This window comes from Malus domestica, chromosome 04 (assembly GCF_042453785.1).
Source record: "Malus domestica chromosome 04, GDT2T_hap1".
NCBI classification, from domain to species: domain Eukaryota; kingdom Viridiplantae; phylum Streptophyta; class Magnoliopsida; order Rosales; family Rosaceae; genus Malus; species Malus domestica.
In genome coordinates, this window is record NC_091664.1 from 26,674,771 (window position 1) to 26,691,896 (window position 17,126).

At 40.9% G+C, this 17,126-nt stretch overlaps 1 protein-coding gene and 1 non-coding gene across 2 annotated transcripts; both read right to left on the reverse strand.

Moving 5' to 3' along the window:
- Positions 1–348: 348 nt before the first annotated feature.
- Positions 349–489, reverse strand: LOC114824681 (small nucleolar RNA Z247). The gene has a single exon (XR_003772953.1). It is a non-coding gene; the product is annotated as a small nucleolar RNA Z247 (small nucleolar RNA).
- A 10,148-nt stretch (positions 490–10,637) lies between these two features.
- LOC103434049 (leucine-rich repeat receptor protein kinase HPCA1-like) lies at positions 10,638–16,090 on the reverse strand. Its single transcript, XM_029101362.2, has 19 exons — positions 15,935–16,090; positions 15,389–15,512; positions 15,205–15,276; positions 14,928–15,002; positions 14,751–14,822; positions 14,499–14,660; positions 14,311–14,385; positions 14,144–14,215; positions 13,974–14,045; positions 13,807–13,875; positions 13,641–13,715; positions 13,472–13,543; positions 13,248–13,385; positions 12,693–13,153; positions 12,457–12,606; positions 12,216–12,355; positions 11,905–12,124; positions 11,558–11,793; positions 10,638–11,416 (listed from the first exon to the last, which is right to left on the reverse strand). Exons 1-19 carry the CDS (start codon positions 16,011–16,013, stop codon positions 10,904–10,906), a joined length of 2,877 nt encoding a protein of 958 aa, XP_028957195.2. The 5' UTR covers positions 16,014–16,090; the 3' UTR covers positions 10,638–10,903.
- Positions 16,091–17,126: the final 1,036 nt, after the last annotated feature.

A 17,126-nucleotide genomic window follows, 5' to 3' on the forward strand; every position in this document is an offset into this window, starting at 1 on the left:
TTGTGCATTCGAGTTCGAGGAAAATTGAGAGAAACGATTGCATGTAGGAGCCCAGTGACCATATTGAAGACATAACTGACATTGAACAAAGCGCCCAAAGGAGTTGGATTGACCGAATGTTTAATAAGAAGGGCCAGCACCAAGAATACCACTAGAGTTGTTGTGATTCCAGTTGTTAGGTACGTTTCCCCTAAAATTACGATTCTGATTGTACCAATGTCGATTTGGAAAACGACCATGAGAATTACCTCTGTTCAACTGAGCACCAAAGGTGTTAAATTGTGCCACATAAGCATGAAATGGTGTAGCGGAGGAGGATGAAGCTGTGGTTTTACGTTTTTGGAGTAAGATCTCTTTGCTCAATAGAAGGCCATGAAGTTCATCGACCGTCACAGACTCATTGTGAGTCTCAATAGAGTCAACAAATGACTCATAGTCATCAGAAAGACCAGATAAAATGTATGAAACGAGGTCAGATTCAGAAATTGGTTCACCAACAATAGCAAGTTTATCAGAGATATCTTTAATTGAATTAAGATAATCAGTCATGGAAGAGTCACATTTCTAAATCGTTTGGATCTTTGATCGAAGGCTATGAACATATGTGCGTGAAGCACCAGAGAACCGCCGCTCAAGAGACTGCCAAAAGGAGCGAGAGTCTTCCATTCAAATAGTCAAAGGAAGAAGATCTTTGGAAAGTGTTGAGTTAATCCAAATCATCAGAATTTGATCACGCTCACACCAGGTCTCATAGAGAGGATTGAGAACACAAGATCCAGAGGAATTGAGAACAAATTCAAGAGGGCAGAGATCCTCACCATTGATGAGGCCAAGAAGCTTGAAATGCTTCAATACATGAATGAAGAGACAGTGCCAAGTGATGTAGTTCTGACACTTGAGCTTCGTTGGAATCATTCCAGCAACATTTGCAATGGAAATCGATCCAATTGACATGATCGAAGGATTAGAGATCTCGCTGGGAAGGAGATTCACTGGGGAATTAAGTGAAGAAAGAGAATTGGAGGAGTTCGTAGCAGTTGCCATAACCTAATTTGGTGAATTGAGGACGAAAAGAAAGAAATCCAAGATGCAGCGACCTGTGTGGGAGATAGGAAAATTCAAGAAACGCAAGAAAGTTTCAAGAAAGAGAGGGAAGCGTGTTAGAATTAAAAGAACACTACAAAGTAGCACACTACAAAGTAGCACACAAATGTCCTATTGATTTTCCTTATTAACACTAAGATTTGTCAATTGTAGCATATGAAAATAAGGGTATTTCCTGCAGAAGATTGTTTTATCTAATTACTTAAAATGTCACAAAAACTGGTTGCTGTCCTACTGACCAGCCACCGAAAAATAATTATTAGACCGACTTACACTTATCTAAAGTCTACAACAACAACAACAACAACAAAGCCTTTTCCCACTAAGTGGGGTCGGCTATATGAATCCTAGAACGCCATTGCGCTCGGTTTTGTGTCATGTCCTCCGTTAGATCCAAGTACTCAAGTCTTTTCTTAGGGTCTCTTCCAAAGTTTTCCTAGGTCTTCCTCTACCCCTTCGGCCCTGAACCTCTGTCCCGTAGTCACATTTTCGAACCGGAGCGTCAGTAGGCCTTCTTTGCACATGTCCAAACCACCGGAACCGATTTTCTCTCATCTTTCCTTCAATTTTGGCTACTCCTACTTTACCTCGGATATCCTCATTCCCAATCTTATCCTTTATCGTGTGCCCATACATCCCACGAAGCATCCTCATCTCCGCTACACCCATTTTGTGTACGTGTTGATGCTTCACCGCCCAACATTCTGTGCCATACAACATCGCTGGCCTTATTGCCGTCCTATAAAATTTTCCCTTGAGCTTTAGTGGCCTACGACGGTCACACAACACGCCGGATGCACTCTTACACTTCATCCATCCAGCTTGTATTCTATGGTTGAGATCTCCATCTAATTCTCCGTTCTCTTGCAAGATAGATCCTAGGTAGCGAAAACGGTCACTTTTTGTGATCTTCGCTAGATTGCTCCGGTCATTAGTGTGGATAAGTATATAAATGGATAGAGATAGGAAAGCAAACACAAGACGTACGTGGTTCACCCAGATTAGCTACGTCCACGGAATAGAGGAGTTCTCATTAATTATGAAGGGTTTACACAAGTACATAGGTTCAAGCTCTCCTTTAGTGAGTACAAGTGAATGATTTAGTACAAATGACATTAGGAAATATTGTGGGAGAATGATCTCGTAACCACGAAACTTCTAAGTACCGGAGTGTGGTATCGTCTTGACTTGCCTTATCTGTCTCATAAGTAGATGTGGCATCTTTTCTAGAAGTACTATTCTTCCATCCAGGGGTGGTATCTGTAACTGGTGGAGATGCACAAGGTAATGTATCAATTTCACTTGAAGCTTACTTGTAGTTTCAGGCTTGGTCAAGCGCGATACAAACCATGTAGTAGGAGTCCCCCAAGTCGCCGAGCTAGGGGATCTGCTGAAAGAGGTGACAGACAAGGTAAGCAATCAGAGCTCCGGCTGATTGTTCACATTCTCCCTATCTTGCAGGCAGCATGAAGGATAAAGAGAAGAAAAATGAGAAGAGATGATATGAGATACTTTGGCTTTTGAAGAAGTAACTTTCCACAGGCTTATTCTTGAACTGGGCTGGAGGGTTTTCTGGTTTCCTCCAAAGTATAAGGCCGACTGAAGAATTTGAGGGTCAAAACAAGTCCATCAAATCTAGAGTACGTTCGACCCTGCTGATATGGGATACTTTTACTTTTGACAGAGTAGTGGATGTATCGGCACGTGTGCTATTACGCTTGTCTCCACATGCTTCCTTGTATCCTTCTCACTTGCCCTATCTGTTCCTCAGGCAGATGCGGTATCTTCCCTGGAAGCATAAGATGTTGAAGATGAGTACTCGAGAGCAATGCCAGGTAAGTAATCAGGTAAGGGGTTCCAGGCAGTCAGTTCCTGGCTGGAAGCTTGATTCCAAGTGCTGACTGATTGCTCTCTTTCTCCTTGTCTTGCAGGTAAGAACAAGGCCAAAGGAAAAGACAGGGAAAAAGCATGATATGGGATACTCTTGCTTTTAACCCTGATGATATGAGATATTCTTGCTCTAGTATAGCTTCTTTACAGAGATATTATCGGGGGGAAAGAAAGCTGAATATTTCGAAAGGCTTCGTTGGGAATGCCCTCTCAGATAAGAGGAAGGGTTGAGCATTTTTGCAGGTCTGCCTGTCCGTTGGGGATGGAGGTCGACATATATAGGAGTCTCCCTAACATCAAGTAATAATGCTATTCCTTTACCCTGCTTGGTCATAGTACGGTAGTGGGAGCTGCCAGCTTCACATGTTTAAACTCTGTCAGAGCACCTTGAAAAAGTGGTCTGTGGTATCTGGAAAGCTGATGTTGCGTGTGAAGATTACAGACAAGCTTTATCCAAGGAGATCCAGCTCTTGAAGTTGGGAAAGTGGTGCCTCTTCAGTTTTCGAACAAGCAATCCTGTCGGGGATCTGGCTCTCGAGATTCGGAGAACGATGCCTCTTCGATTTTTGAGAAAGCAATCCTGCTGGGGGTATGGCTCTCGAGATTCGGAGAGCGGTGTCTCTTCGATTTTTGAGAAAGTAATCATGTTGGGAGTCTGGCTCTTGAGATTCGGAGGGCGATGCCTCTTCGATTTTGGAGTAAGCAATCTTGTTGGGAATGTTTTCTCGAATGTGAGTAAAGGTTAGGCATGTTTGCTAGTTTACCTTGCCACGAAGCACAGAGGTTGACACACAGGGACTTTCCAATTATCCAGCAGTGGTACTGTTCCTTTACCATCTCTTCAATTTTTGAGAAAGTAATCATGTTGGGAGTTTGGCTCTCGAGATTCGGAGGGCGGTGCCTCTTCGATTTTGGAGCAAGCAATCTTGTTGGGTGTGTTTTCTCGAATGTGAGTAAAGGTTGGGCATGTTTGCTAGTCTACCATGCCATGAAGCACAGAGGTTGACACATAGGGACTTTCCAATTATCCAGCAGTGGTACTGTTCCTTTACCATCTCTTCGATTTTTGAGAAAGTAATCATGTTGGGAGTCTGGCTCTCGAGATTCGGAGGGCGGTGCCTCTTCGATTTTGGAGCAAGCAATCTTGTTGGGAGTGTTTTCTCGAATGTGAGTAGAGGTTGGGCATGTTTGCTAGTTTACCTTGCCACGAAGCACAGAGGTTGACACACCGGGACTTTCCAATTATCCAGCAGTGCTACTGTTCCTTTACCCTTGTGGGTAATAATATGGTAGCTAGACCTTCAAAATTTATGTGTCTAAACTTTGTTAGTGTTGTTTCTTTGCTATTCTTTTACTCTTCTTGGTCAGAGCGATGTAGTGGGAGCTGCAAGCTTCACGTGTCTCAACTTTGTTAGAGAACTTTGGCAAAGTTATTTGTGGTACCCATGAGTTACTGTTGCGTGTGGGAAGTGGGTGATTGAACATTACGATTCATGTGTTTTCTACTTCGCCAGAAATCTTCGACAGAATGCCCATAATTTCCGCAAAGCTGAGTGTGCGTGTGACAGGTGCTGACAAGGCTGGAAAAATAGGTGCTTTTTCGATTTCTGGGATCGGCCTTCGTGGTATTTGAGCAGCCCAGCTTTTGAGAAAGCAAACGCCTCTTCGATTTCTGAGATCGACCCTCGTGGTCTCTGAGCAGCCCAGCTTTTGAGAAAGCAAACGCCTCTTCGATTTCTGAGCAGGCGCCTCTTCGATTTATGAAGCTTCGTCGAGTGCAAATTTTTATAGGGGCTGACATTAAGTTCCAAAGCACACTTGAATATCCACCAGTAGAAGCTCCATTCTTGCACTTCTAAGATCTTGATTTGTCCGACCTCTTCTCTCTTCAACACCTTTGAAAATGTCTGGCCTCTCCGACCGTCGTTATGACTTGAACCTTGTTGAAGAGGCAGCCCCGCCTTCTCCAGACAACATATGGCGCCCATCCTTCGTCTCCCCTACTGGTCCTCTTACCGTTGGGGATTCCGTGATGAAGAATGATATGACCGCTGCGGTAGTGGCTAGGAACCTTCTCACTCCCAAAGATAACAGACTACTTTCCAAACGGTCTGATGAGTTGGCTGTTAAGGATTCTCTGGCTCTCAGTGTTCAGTGTGCAGGTTTCGTGTCTAATATGGCCCAACGCCTATTTGCTCGAACCCGCCAAGTTGAATCATTGGCGGCTGAAGTGATGAGTCTCAAACAGGAGATTAGAGGGCTTAAGCATGAGAATAAACAGTTGCACCGGCTCGCACATGACTATGCTACAAACATGAAGAGGAAGCTTGACCAGATGAAGGAATCTGATGGTCAGGTTTTACTTGATCATCAGAGATTTGTGGGTTTGTTCCAAAGGCATTTATTGCCTTCGTCTTCTGGGGCTGTACTGCGTAATGAATCTCCAAATGATCAACCTCTGATGCCTCCTTCTTCTAGGGTTCTGTCCAGTACTGAGGCTCCGAATGATCCCCCTCCGGTGCCTTTTCTTTCTGGGGCTCTACCGACTACTGAGACTTCTCCTAAGCAACCTTTGTGAAGGCTCCCTCTTGTTTGTTTATTTTGACTCAAGTATATGTACATATTTGTAACTTATCGGGGATATCGATAAATAAGCTTTCCTTCATTTCAACGTATTGTGTTAAATACACCAAAGCCTTCTTCGCTAAGTTCTTTGAATTTTCTTTTGTTGAAGCTTGTATGTTGAAGCTTTGTGAGTGGAGCATGTAGGTTGAGGTAGTGTTCCCTTAATTTCCCGAGTGAGGAAAACTTCTCGGTTGGAGACTTGGAAAATCCAAGTCACTGAGTGGGATCGGCTATATGAATCTTAGAACGCCATTGTGTTCTGTCATGTGTCATGTCCTCCGTTAGATCCAAGTACTCTAAGTCTTTTCTTAGGGTCTCTTCCAAAGTTTTCCTAGGTCTTCCTTTACCCCTTCGGCCCTGAACCTCTGTCCCATAGTCGCATCTTCTAATTGGAGCGTCAATAGGCCTTCTTTGCACATGTCCAAACCACCGTAACCGATTTTCTCTCATCTTTCCTTCAATTTCGGCTACTCCTACTTTACCCCGGATATCCTCATTCCTAATCTTATCCTTTCTCGTGTGCCCACACATCCAACGAAGCATCCTCATCTCCGCTACACCCATTTTGTGTACGTGTTGATGCTTCACCGCCCAACATTCTGTGCCATACAACATCGCCGGCCTTATTGCCGTCCTATAAAATTTTCCCTTGGGCTTCAGTGGCATACGGCGGTCACACAACACGCCGGATGCACTCTTCCACTTCATCCATCCAGCTTGTATTCTATGGTTGAGATCTCCATCTAATTCTCCGTTCTTTTGCAAGATAGATCCTAGGTAACGAAAATGGTCGCTCTTTGGTATTTCTTGATCTCCGATCCTCACCCCTAACTCGTTTTGGCCTCCATTTGCACTGAACTTGCACTCCATATATTCTGTCTTTGATCGGCTTAGGCGAAGACCTTTAGATTCCAACACTTCTCTCCAAAGGTTAAGCTTTGCATTTACCCCTTCCTGAGTTTCATCTATCAACACTATATCGTTTGCGAAAAGCATACACCAATGAATATCATCTTGAATATGTCCTGTTAACTCATCCATTACCAACGCAAAAAGGTAAGGACTTAAGGATGAGCCTTGATGTAATCCTACAGTTATGGGAAAGCTTTCGGTTTGTCCTTCATGAGTTCTTACGGCAGTCTTTGCTCCTTCATACATATCCTGTATAGCTTGGATATATGCTACTCGTACTCCTTTCTTCTCTAAAATCCTCCAAAGAATGTCTCTTGGGACCCTATCATACGCTTTTTCCAAATCTATAAAGACCATGTGTAAATCCTTTTTCCCATCTCTATATCTTTCCATCAATCTTCGTAAGAGATAGATTGCCTCCATGGTTGAGTGCTCTGGCATGAACCCGAATTGGTTGTCCGAAACCCGTGTCTCTTGCCTCAATCTATGCTCAATTACTCTCTCCCAGAGCTTCATTGTATGACTCATTAGCTTAATACCCCTATAGTTCATGCAATTTTGTACATCGCCCTTATTCTTGTAGATAGGCACCAAAGTGCTCGTTCGCCACTCATTTGGCATCTTCTTCGTTTTCAAAATCCTATTGAAAAGGTCAGTGAGCCATGTTATACCTGTCTCTCCCAAAACTTTCCACACTTCGATTGGTATATCGTCTGGGCCTACTGCTTTTCTATGCTTCATCTTCTTCAAAGCTACAACCACTTCTTCCTTCCGGATTCTACGATAAAAAGAGTAGTTTCTACACTCTTCTGAGTTACTCAACTCCCCTAAAGAAGCACTCATTTCATGTCCTTCATTGAAAAGATTATGAAAATAACCTTTCCATCTGTCTTTAACCGCGTTCTCTGTAGCAAGAACCTTTCCATCCTCATCCTTGATGCACCTCACTTGGTTTAGGTCCCTTGTCTTCTTTTCCCTTGCTCTAGCTAGTTTATAGATATCCAACTCTCCTTCTTTGGTATCTAGTCGCTTATACATATCATCATAAGCCGTTAACTTAGCTTCTCTCACAGCTTTCTTCGCCTCTTGCTTCGCTTTTCTATACCTTTCACCATTTTCATCGGTCCTATCCTTGTATAAGGCTTTACAACATTCCTTCTTAGCCTTCACCTTTGTTTGTACCTCCTCATTCCACCACCAAGATTCCTTTTGGTGTGGGGCAAAGCCCTTGGACTCTCCTAATACCTCTTTTGCTACTTTTCGGATACAACTAGCCATGGAATCCCACATTTGGTTAGCTTCCCCCTCTCTATCCCACACACACTGGGTGATTACTTTCTCTTTGAAAATGACTTGTTTTTCTTCTTTTAGATTCCACCATCTAGTCCTTAGGCACTTCCAAGTCTTGTTCTTTTTTCTCACTCTTTTGATATGTACATCCATCACCAACAAGCGATGTTGATTAGCCACGCTCTCTCCTGGTATAACTTTGCAATCCTTACAAGTTATACGATCCCCTTTCCTCATTAGAAGAAAATCTATTTGTGTTTTTGACGACCCACTCTTGTAGGTGATCACATGTTCTTCTCTCTTCTTAAAGAAGGTGTTGGCTAAGAAGATGTCATATGCCATTGCAAAATCCAAGATAGCTTCCCCATTCTCGTTTCTCTCCCCAAAACCATGGTCACCATGAAAACCTCCATAGTTGCCTGTCTCCCTGCCCACATGTCCATTTAAATCTCCTCCTATAAATAACTTCTCCGTCTGAGCAATTCCTTGCACCAAGTCTCCAAGGTCTTCCCAAAATTTCTCCTTCGAACTCGTATCCAACCCTACTTGAGGTGCGTACGCACTAATCACATTGATAAGTTCTTGTCCTATTACAATCTTGATTGCCATGATTCTATCTCCTACCCTCTTGACATCTACAACATCTTGTGTCAAGGTCTTGTCCACGATGATGCCAACACCGTTTCTCGTTCTATTTGTGCCCGAATACCATAGTTTAAACCCTGAGTTTTCTAGATCCTTTGCCTTACGACCAACCCACTTAGTTTCTTGTAGGCACATAATATTTATCCTTCTCCTCACCATAACTTCTACTACTTCCATAGATTTTCCTGTCAAGGTTCCTATATTCCACGTTCCTAAATGCATTTTGCTCTCTTGAACTCTCCCCTTCTGTCCTAGCTTCTTCACCCTTCCCCATCTAATAGGATCAAAGTACTTCTTTTGTGTGTCCCGTGTAAAGTTGATAGGAGCATATGCTCCCAAACAACTTTGAGTGGAGTCGTTCGAAAAGAAGTTTCTATAGCCCCCTTGCTCATTTAACACTGCATCCGGGTGCCGATGGAGATACAACGACCCTTGCTCACTTATCACTGTGCTCGGGCCACACAGCGCGCCACTTACGGGTGACGCCCTAGCTTTAGCGCGATTTCGTTATGGATTCATTTTCATAAGGATTCGACATAATCTTGGAGTGCCGGCTGTCGACTACCTGACGCCCTCCCCCTCCTCCTTTATCCGGGCTTGGGACCAGCAATGTAAGACTTATCTAAAGCTACACTCACACAAGACACACAAAGCTACACTCACACAAATCTTTAGGAGTTTTGGAGTTGATTTTCTATTTAAATTAAATTGAACAAAAACAGGAAATAAATAGATTTTAAGTAGTTCACAAATTAAGAACAACGAGTTAGGGGAATTGCTATCCACCACCAAATAATCATGCAAACATGTTATGTTTCATTCAAATTCCTTTTATTTCCGGATGAAGATGCTCAAGTTGGCTCAATGTTAGAACTCAACCTATTACTCTTTCTTACGTAGTATGTTAAGAGAATGGCGTTTTCAACTTAACTTAGTCTCTAGCATGCAATCTAGAATGGCGTGTTCATAGATTTAACAAGTAGAAATCATTAAGAACGAAAAGAGTTTGAGTCATCACAAGGCATCGTAAGTATTGACATTGTTTTACTTATCTTAGAAATTGGTTCACATGTTAATCGCAATTAACAAGTACCACTCTAGAACATATGTAGGTCCTCATTCAACAAGGGCAGGCACACACATATTCATAGTGTTAGAATTCTAGATATGCTTACTACGTATGCATCCATAGAAAACAAATAAAGAATTCATCAATGAGACAAGTAATGAACCAATTTTCATCCATTCATAAAAGTAATTCAAACGAAATGTCATAACAAACTTGCAATCATATTCGGGGCTTCAAAACAGCCCCTAACTTCTAAAAATTTAGTTACACAAAGTTCTCAAATTAAACCAAAAGAAAGACATGAGTTTGAGAAGATAAAACCAAAAGAAATCGACCGAGGCATCCTCTTCTCTTCCTTCCTTCCCCAATGTTGCTTTTAAACCAATTCTTGCTGCATCATTTTCTTCTCCTTAACTCACCCACTAATAGCCATTTAGTGATGACAATAAGTGAGAGGAAATGTGGTAAAACAATTGTAACACTTTAGGTAGCCTTTATGCCAATTACTCCCTCTTAATCCTCATTTTTAATTCAATTTCCTCTGATATTTGAATAGGTGTCAGCTGACTTGTTCTTGGCTGCATCAGTTTTGGCTGCTAAATTTATTGGGTTTATTGCTTCCATTGCAGTTACAAACTGCTCAGCCTCTTGGTAACCTTTCAGTGTTAAAACGGCCATAACTTCTTCTAGAAAAATGATATTAGCAATCCGTGAAATGCTCCAGAAAATAGACATCCGTAGCTTTCCAAGCATATAAGGTTCATTCTCTAATTCATTTTGAACTGTTTGCAACTTGCTTCCAAAGTCAGCTGATCTGCACAGGCAGTTTTGACGAATTTGTTACTAAAAATCCTACTTGTGCTATTTTTCTTTTATTTGCTTGACAAATCCCACAAAACACAAAAACAAAGTAAATAGCTCAAAAATATAAGGAACTAACTAAGAAAAGAGAAGTAAATTTGATGTAAAATATATATAAATATGAGCTTATCAAAGCAGAGGATCAAAGTCGGTTAGACAATGGTGATGATACCATGTAGAAACTGAGAATCTAGAGAGATTTCAGTTATAGAGAGAGAGAGAGAGAGAGATAGAGAGAGAGTAAAATAAGATTGTGATTTCATTAACATCAACAGATCATTACACAAGGTATTTATACATAAATATCATATCTCAGCCATATGTGCCATCTAAGCATAATGTACAACTAATCACTAACCATGCTAAGCTTAATAGCTAAGCAAACATCTAATCTGATACATTGTTGCTGTGAGAGGTTGTACTCTCAACTTTATGTATATATGGATACAGAAAATTACAATTACGAAAGAAGTAATTAACACAAAAGTCCGTTGCACTCCATAATTACTACTTGGGTTCAATTTTCGCTGAAACAGCGCATCCACCGCTGTAATCAAAGGAGCCGGTGCTGTCATTGAATTCCTTTTTCGGCAAGCCAACGTTGTAGGGATGTTTCGGAGCACCTTTTGATGCTGCAAACTCCGTGGCTGATGAAGATGCTGATGTTGAGTTTGTGTTCATCCCATCGTTCTGCAGAATGGTTTCGATAGCCTTCACAAGTTCACTCATCGTGGGACGATCTGCAGCTGATTCTTCGACGCATTGCATGGCTAGCTCCAAGAACCTCCCAAACCCAATAAGAGTTCCTGAGTTTCGAATGTTTCGATCTGTTAACTCCCTCAAACCGTAATGCTCCTCGTCATTCTTGTCCATCACCAATTGTACCTCACGGACAATGTATTTTCCCTTCTCGATTGGCTGCCTAGCAGTTATCAGTTCAAGCATAACGACTCCAAAGCTGTATACATCGCTCTTCTCGGTCAATTGTTGAGTCATGTAGTACTCAGGATCCATATAGCCCTGAAAGTGTAGACAGTAACTTACAATACAAGAAATGTTGAAACTGGAAAACACGATTTTCCTGCTTAGTGCTTACCATAGAAGATCACATTTTAGGTAGTTATAAATGATAACATTCGAAATGCTTAATTGTAAACTTACAAGTGTTCCTTTGACCTGAGTCGAGACATGTCCCTTTCCGCTGTCATTGACCAGCTTCGACAGGCCAAAATCTGTAACCTTCGCCGTTAAATGTTCATCTAATAGAATATTGGTGGACTTCACATCTCTGTGAATTATAGGAGGATTTGCAAGCTCATGTAGGTAAGCCAGTCCTCTTGCCGAGCCAAGAGTGATTTGGAGTCTCCTCTTCCAATTGAGATGAATACCAGATCTCCCTGCAACTCGTATTAGAACAAATCTTATCATTACATGTTAAATCAATGGTACTAAATGAAGCACATAAAACTAAAAATATGAAATAGCGAAAAGTAAAATCTAAAACTGACCTGACAAGCTTTCCCTAAGTGTTCCATTAGGCATATACTCGTAAACCAGCATCTGCTCTCCTTGTTCGAAACAGAATCCCAAAAGACCAACAACATTTTTGTGATGAACGCGAGAGAGCAACTCAATTTCAGTCGTGAACTCGACGCCTCCCTGCATTGATCCTTGCCGAGCTCTTTTGATTGCTATCACTTGTCCATCAGAAAGCATGCCCCTGTAAACCTATGGATAGCCAACCGAAAAGTACAGAAAAAAAAATATTTTAGCTTCAAGCACAATTTCATAGATGTTACTGAATGAGTTGTATATATACCTTCCCGTAGCCGCCAGATCCTATCTCATTACTGTCAGAGAAATTATTGGTGCACTTCTTAAGCTCATCATACGAAAACCATCTTGCTCCCTTTAACTGTGGTGCACCGCCACTATCATTTCCGCTTGGCACCCAAGAAGCTGGAAGATAGAGGAGAGTAGTGAATATAAGCTGAACAGTATCTAGTATTAGTGACAGAATTTCAGTCTAGAAATTATCCACAACAGGAATGATTTCTTACCGAAAGGTCTGCTTAAACCAATGGCTCTTTCCGCACGTTTCCTTTGCCTAATGGCGTAAATTCCTACTACCACGAGGCCCACAACAAGAACGAGACAACTAACTGATATCCCAACAATAACACCAGTGCTCATAAAGCTTTTATGTGTGTCTGAAACAATTCGGGTTTTTAACTGTCATTTTAATTGATCTTCTAATGCAGGGAAGGTGTATATGAACACTGTGATTTAAAATTACCTGGGAAATTATATTGAGCTGGAATAAAAACGAAGGGTCCAAACCCGTCTGGCGGCATGTAAGGCTGACTGCTCATATCAAAACCAATCCTGATAATCTCAGACCTATTAAAATATGTTCCTGTAGGTGGAAAGAGAGCCACATGTACTTTAAGATGGTCATCGTTGTCGAAGAAAGGGTTATCAAGTGACACTGAACCGGGAGTGAGGTGAAGTTTCACCCATTGTTCTAGGGATTGAAACAGAGTCACATTTGTCAATTCCCTGAAAGTGGGCGCTCGGAAATCCAGTGTTCCTTCAAAAGGATATCCACATTGACAACTCTGAGGGCTTGGCTGCTGACCCCCGGGGCATGTAATGGATGGACAATCCGTGCTAGTAGCATACGGTTTTGTATTTGATTGTGGAGGCTGACAGTACGGACTCGAGCTAGATTCATTGCAGAATGGGTTCCCAACAAGTCTGCAATATGAAAAAGTCACAACTAAGAATGAATGTCCCAGTAAAATACAGAACATCATAGAAAATTAAGACCGAGGCCCGTGAACCGTCTTACATTAATGTATTTTTGTACTCATCATAACCCAGAGTTATTCTCTGAATCTGATTGTTCTGCAGATCAACAAGCGTCAGTTGCGGACTGATGTAATCACCCATGTTAAATGTGTCGTTAAACGCGTTGTTTTTCAGTTTCCTGTCGAGTAACAGAAAAGATGAATGGCCAGTTTACTGAAATTGCAGCACGTAGATGAATTATTCCGTTATTCTCCTTATACTTACACTTGCTGCAATGACTGTATGCTGAACATCTGCTCTGGCACAGTCCCTTGAAGTGCTACATTTTCTAAAACGCTGGCACCATAACAGTAAATAATTTCAAAATGATATCACAATAAATTTTTCACTGTCCTTTTCCAAGACATTTTCATGTAACCTCCACCAGACTTACATAGTGGTGAGCGAGAGCAAGGTTGAGATCCAACCCGGAGCTTTTGATGGATCAAACGAGTTGTAACTAAGGTCTCTGAAGTAAAATCATTAGGATTTATCAGTACAACACAAGAACAGCCCGGAAAACTGAAACTGCAAATGACAGCTCCATGACATGTACTCACACGTAATTGAGGGCATTCAATCTAGTTAGGTCGGGTAAAGAGCCGTCCAACTTGTTGTGCGCGATATTTCTGGAAGAGAATATAAAAACCGTGTAAAAGCTGATTAACCATCACTAAGATTATGGTAAAAGCACACCAAAGTATTTTCTTGGAGAGTTTGTACTCACAATTTACTGAGATTTTTTAGGTTGGAGATATTTGAGGAGACTGGTCCCGTCAGAGCATTCCTATCAAGCCGACTGTTGCAGAAAAGAACGGTTTTAGTCTAATAAGTGTCAAGAAGCAGATACGCTTAAATGTGGAGGAAAAAGAAAATTCAAGATGGCTTTTTACTCACAGAACCTCGAGAGTCTGAACGGAAAATATTGTTGATGGAATAGTCCCAGTGAATCTATTTCCATCAAACAATCTGCAAATAAAGAATGACAAGCAGTTTAAGTATAGAACATAAACTGATAGATAGGATCCGGACAAATTAGAAACTGATCGTTTGGATCAACTTACATATGGATCAGTGTCATCTTGGAGCTGAAAAGTCTGGGTGGAATGGTACCTGAAAGCTGGTTCTGGTTCAAATGGCTGCAAATTCATATAATCTGTTTTAAGTTTACGCAATAAGCAGTGGCATAATCCTTACTAGAATTTCATTTTCTTTCCCGAATGGAGAGAGTTTCAAAACGGAAAATACTCACAAATGTTTAGCGTTAAACAGTTGGTCTAAGCCGGGGGTAGTGCCGCTCGAAACTGGGAGAGGTCCAGTCAACTGATTGTCTGCCAGGTCCAGCCAATAGAGGTTGGAGAGATTACCCAAAGAAGCAGGTATACTACCGGTGAAGTTATTCGTATTCAAAGCCCTGAGAAAAACCAAGGTTATATAAACGTGGGAAAAGAAAAACATTATATTGGTTTGCACTAACAGTATGAATAATTAGTCCAATTCTTACAAGAAGAGTAGCTCTCCAAGTTTCCCCAATTCACTTGGAATAATTCCACTGAAGCCGCAACCAGCTAGGATCCTAAAAGATGGAAACAGTCTCGTATAATTATCCGATATAAAAACTCATGTTCCCTAAAGTTCAAAAGGTGCAGATGTGAAAAATAGCTTGGTAAATTGTTCTTACAGGAAGTTTAGATTGCTCAGATCCCCTAATCGTGGAGAGAGAGAACCGGTGAGGCCTTTGTTGAATGAAAGATCCCTGCAATGTTATCGTTTCAGCTTCGTCACAAAAAGAATTCCATCCCTAATCAAGATTGAGCTTAACAAAATAACTGACACTGCGAAAGTAAACACGTTTTATGCATATTTTTTTAATTAGACATCAAATTTGTTGTGTGTTGCTCAGTTCATAATATACTGCAAAAATATGCTGGTATGAAAGGAGGAACAATCTCACTCACAAGGATCTTAACTCAGAGAGCCCCGCGATGTCGCCTTCAATTTCCCCTTTCACGTTCATTCCTGATAATCGCCTGCACAGTGAACATCAGAAGAGGTTCTGGTTCAAAATCTTATTAAGAAAGTAAGCGAGAATGCTCGTAATTACAACGATCACATCAGAATGCGAAGATGAACAACACTCACAGTGCAGTCACCCTCGAACTGTTGCAAGTGATGCCTTCCCAGCGCTCCCCACATGGATCGTTTGACTTGTCCCAGCTGGGTGGAACGTTGCTCCATGTCTGCCTCAAGGACTGGAGTGCAATAGCTGGATCAACACACTTATAAATCAATCAACTACCTTTAATAGGAGCAATGAGGGTTTAGAACGAAATTTAACCAAAACTTCAAAATAATTCACATTAGACCGAAATTAAATGGACTAATCGCTTAATACACACACGAAAGAATCTACACCAAGGATGCATAATACTGGTATCCCAAACCAATCACACTGTGTCATCCGTTTTTACTTTCCCATATAATAATAGATGATTGATTTGGAATATCGTCACGGAGAATAGGAAGATGAACATGATATCACAAAAAACCTCTCAAGTGAACGGATATGAAGGTAGCTTTGAAATTGTAGACCAAAAGTGGAAACTACACAAAACCCAATTTTCCCATGAATTAAGAGATCAATATACATATATATATATATATATTGATCTTTAAGACTATACATACCATCATCTATGTGTGTAGAAGAAGAGATCACATGAATTCCAGAGAAGCAGAAAGCCAGAAAGAGCAGCAGCAGCCGCATGGTTGCCTTGGGAAATTTGTGGTTGCCTTGGGAAATTTGTGGGCGTTGGAGGAGTCAAATGGGAGGGGTTTGAAATCCTTTATGCGTAAGATTGAGACTTTTTAGAAATTTTCAAGTATTTTTGGGTTTTATCTAAAAAAACGATAATATCGACGATATTTTGCCGATATTATCGATATTTTGGTCCATGCATGCAATCAATTTGGTAAACTGAATTTTATTTGTGTGTGAATCTGTGAGGCCGATCAGCTAGTAAGCAGAAGCCAAAAAGCACATTTGTACAAAATTCTACTTCGTTGAAATGTCAATAAAAATACTTTTCAAACATATCTTCTTCCACTACATACCAACTACTACACCATTTGAATGGTTGGAATTTTATTTAATGAACAAAATTAAGAGTCCCAGGCATGCATGTACATGCATCCCTCCAAGCAACCAAAAAAGTGCTTTTTTGGAAGCTCGCTTATTTCTAAGCAATGAAGCTGGATTTCCTGAGTTGGGTTCTTTCAACTGTCTCCAAAAAAACACCATGCAGGCTACAAACCTCCAACTTTATTTAATTAATTTAATCACTTAATTTAATTAATTTAATCTAATTATATGCTAATTGACTATGATTACGACAGAGAGTGATGAGATGATGGTTGTTTTTTTGCTCTGGAAGACTAACCGGAAAGATACGATGATTTTGGTTGGTGGGTCCTAAAACTCTGACATGCAAGACAAGGCGACGGGCTCCTCCTCCTTCGGCTGGGACCGATTCCTGGTTTCATCCTTGTTCTTGTTGAATAAAATAATGAACACGGTTTGGTCGTTTCCTAAGGAAATATCTAATATGTTCAGAACAATCAAAATTAAATAACGATATATTGATCACATAATAAGGACATAACTATCAAATATCGATAGTCAACAATTGTAATTTAAGAAAAAATCATTTTGACCAATTAAATTAATAGACAATACATGTGGTTATTCTTCCTCCTTCAGCGCTATGACATGATATAATTTTGTCGTATTATTATCGGAATTGTTCATTCTTTTTATCATCATCTAACAACCATCTCTACAAAAATTCATTCGTTTGGACATCATTTAGTCATCCATATA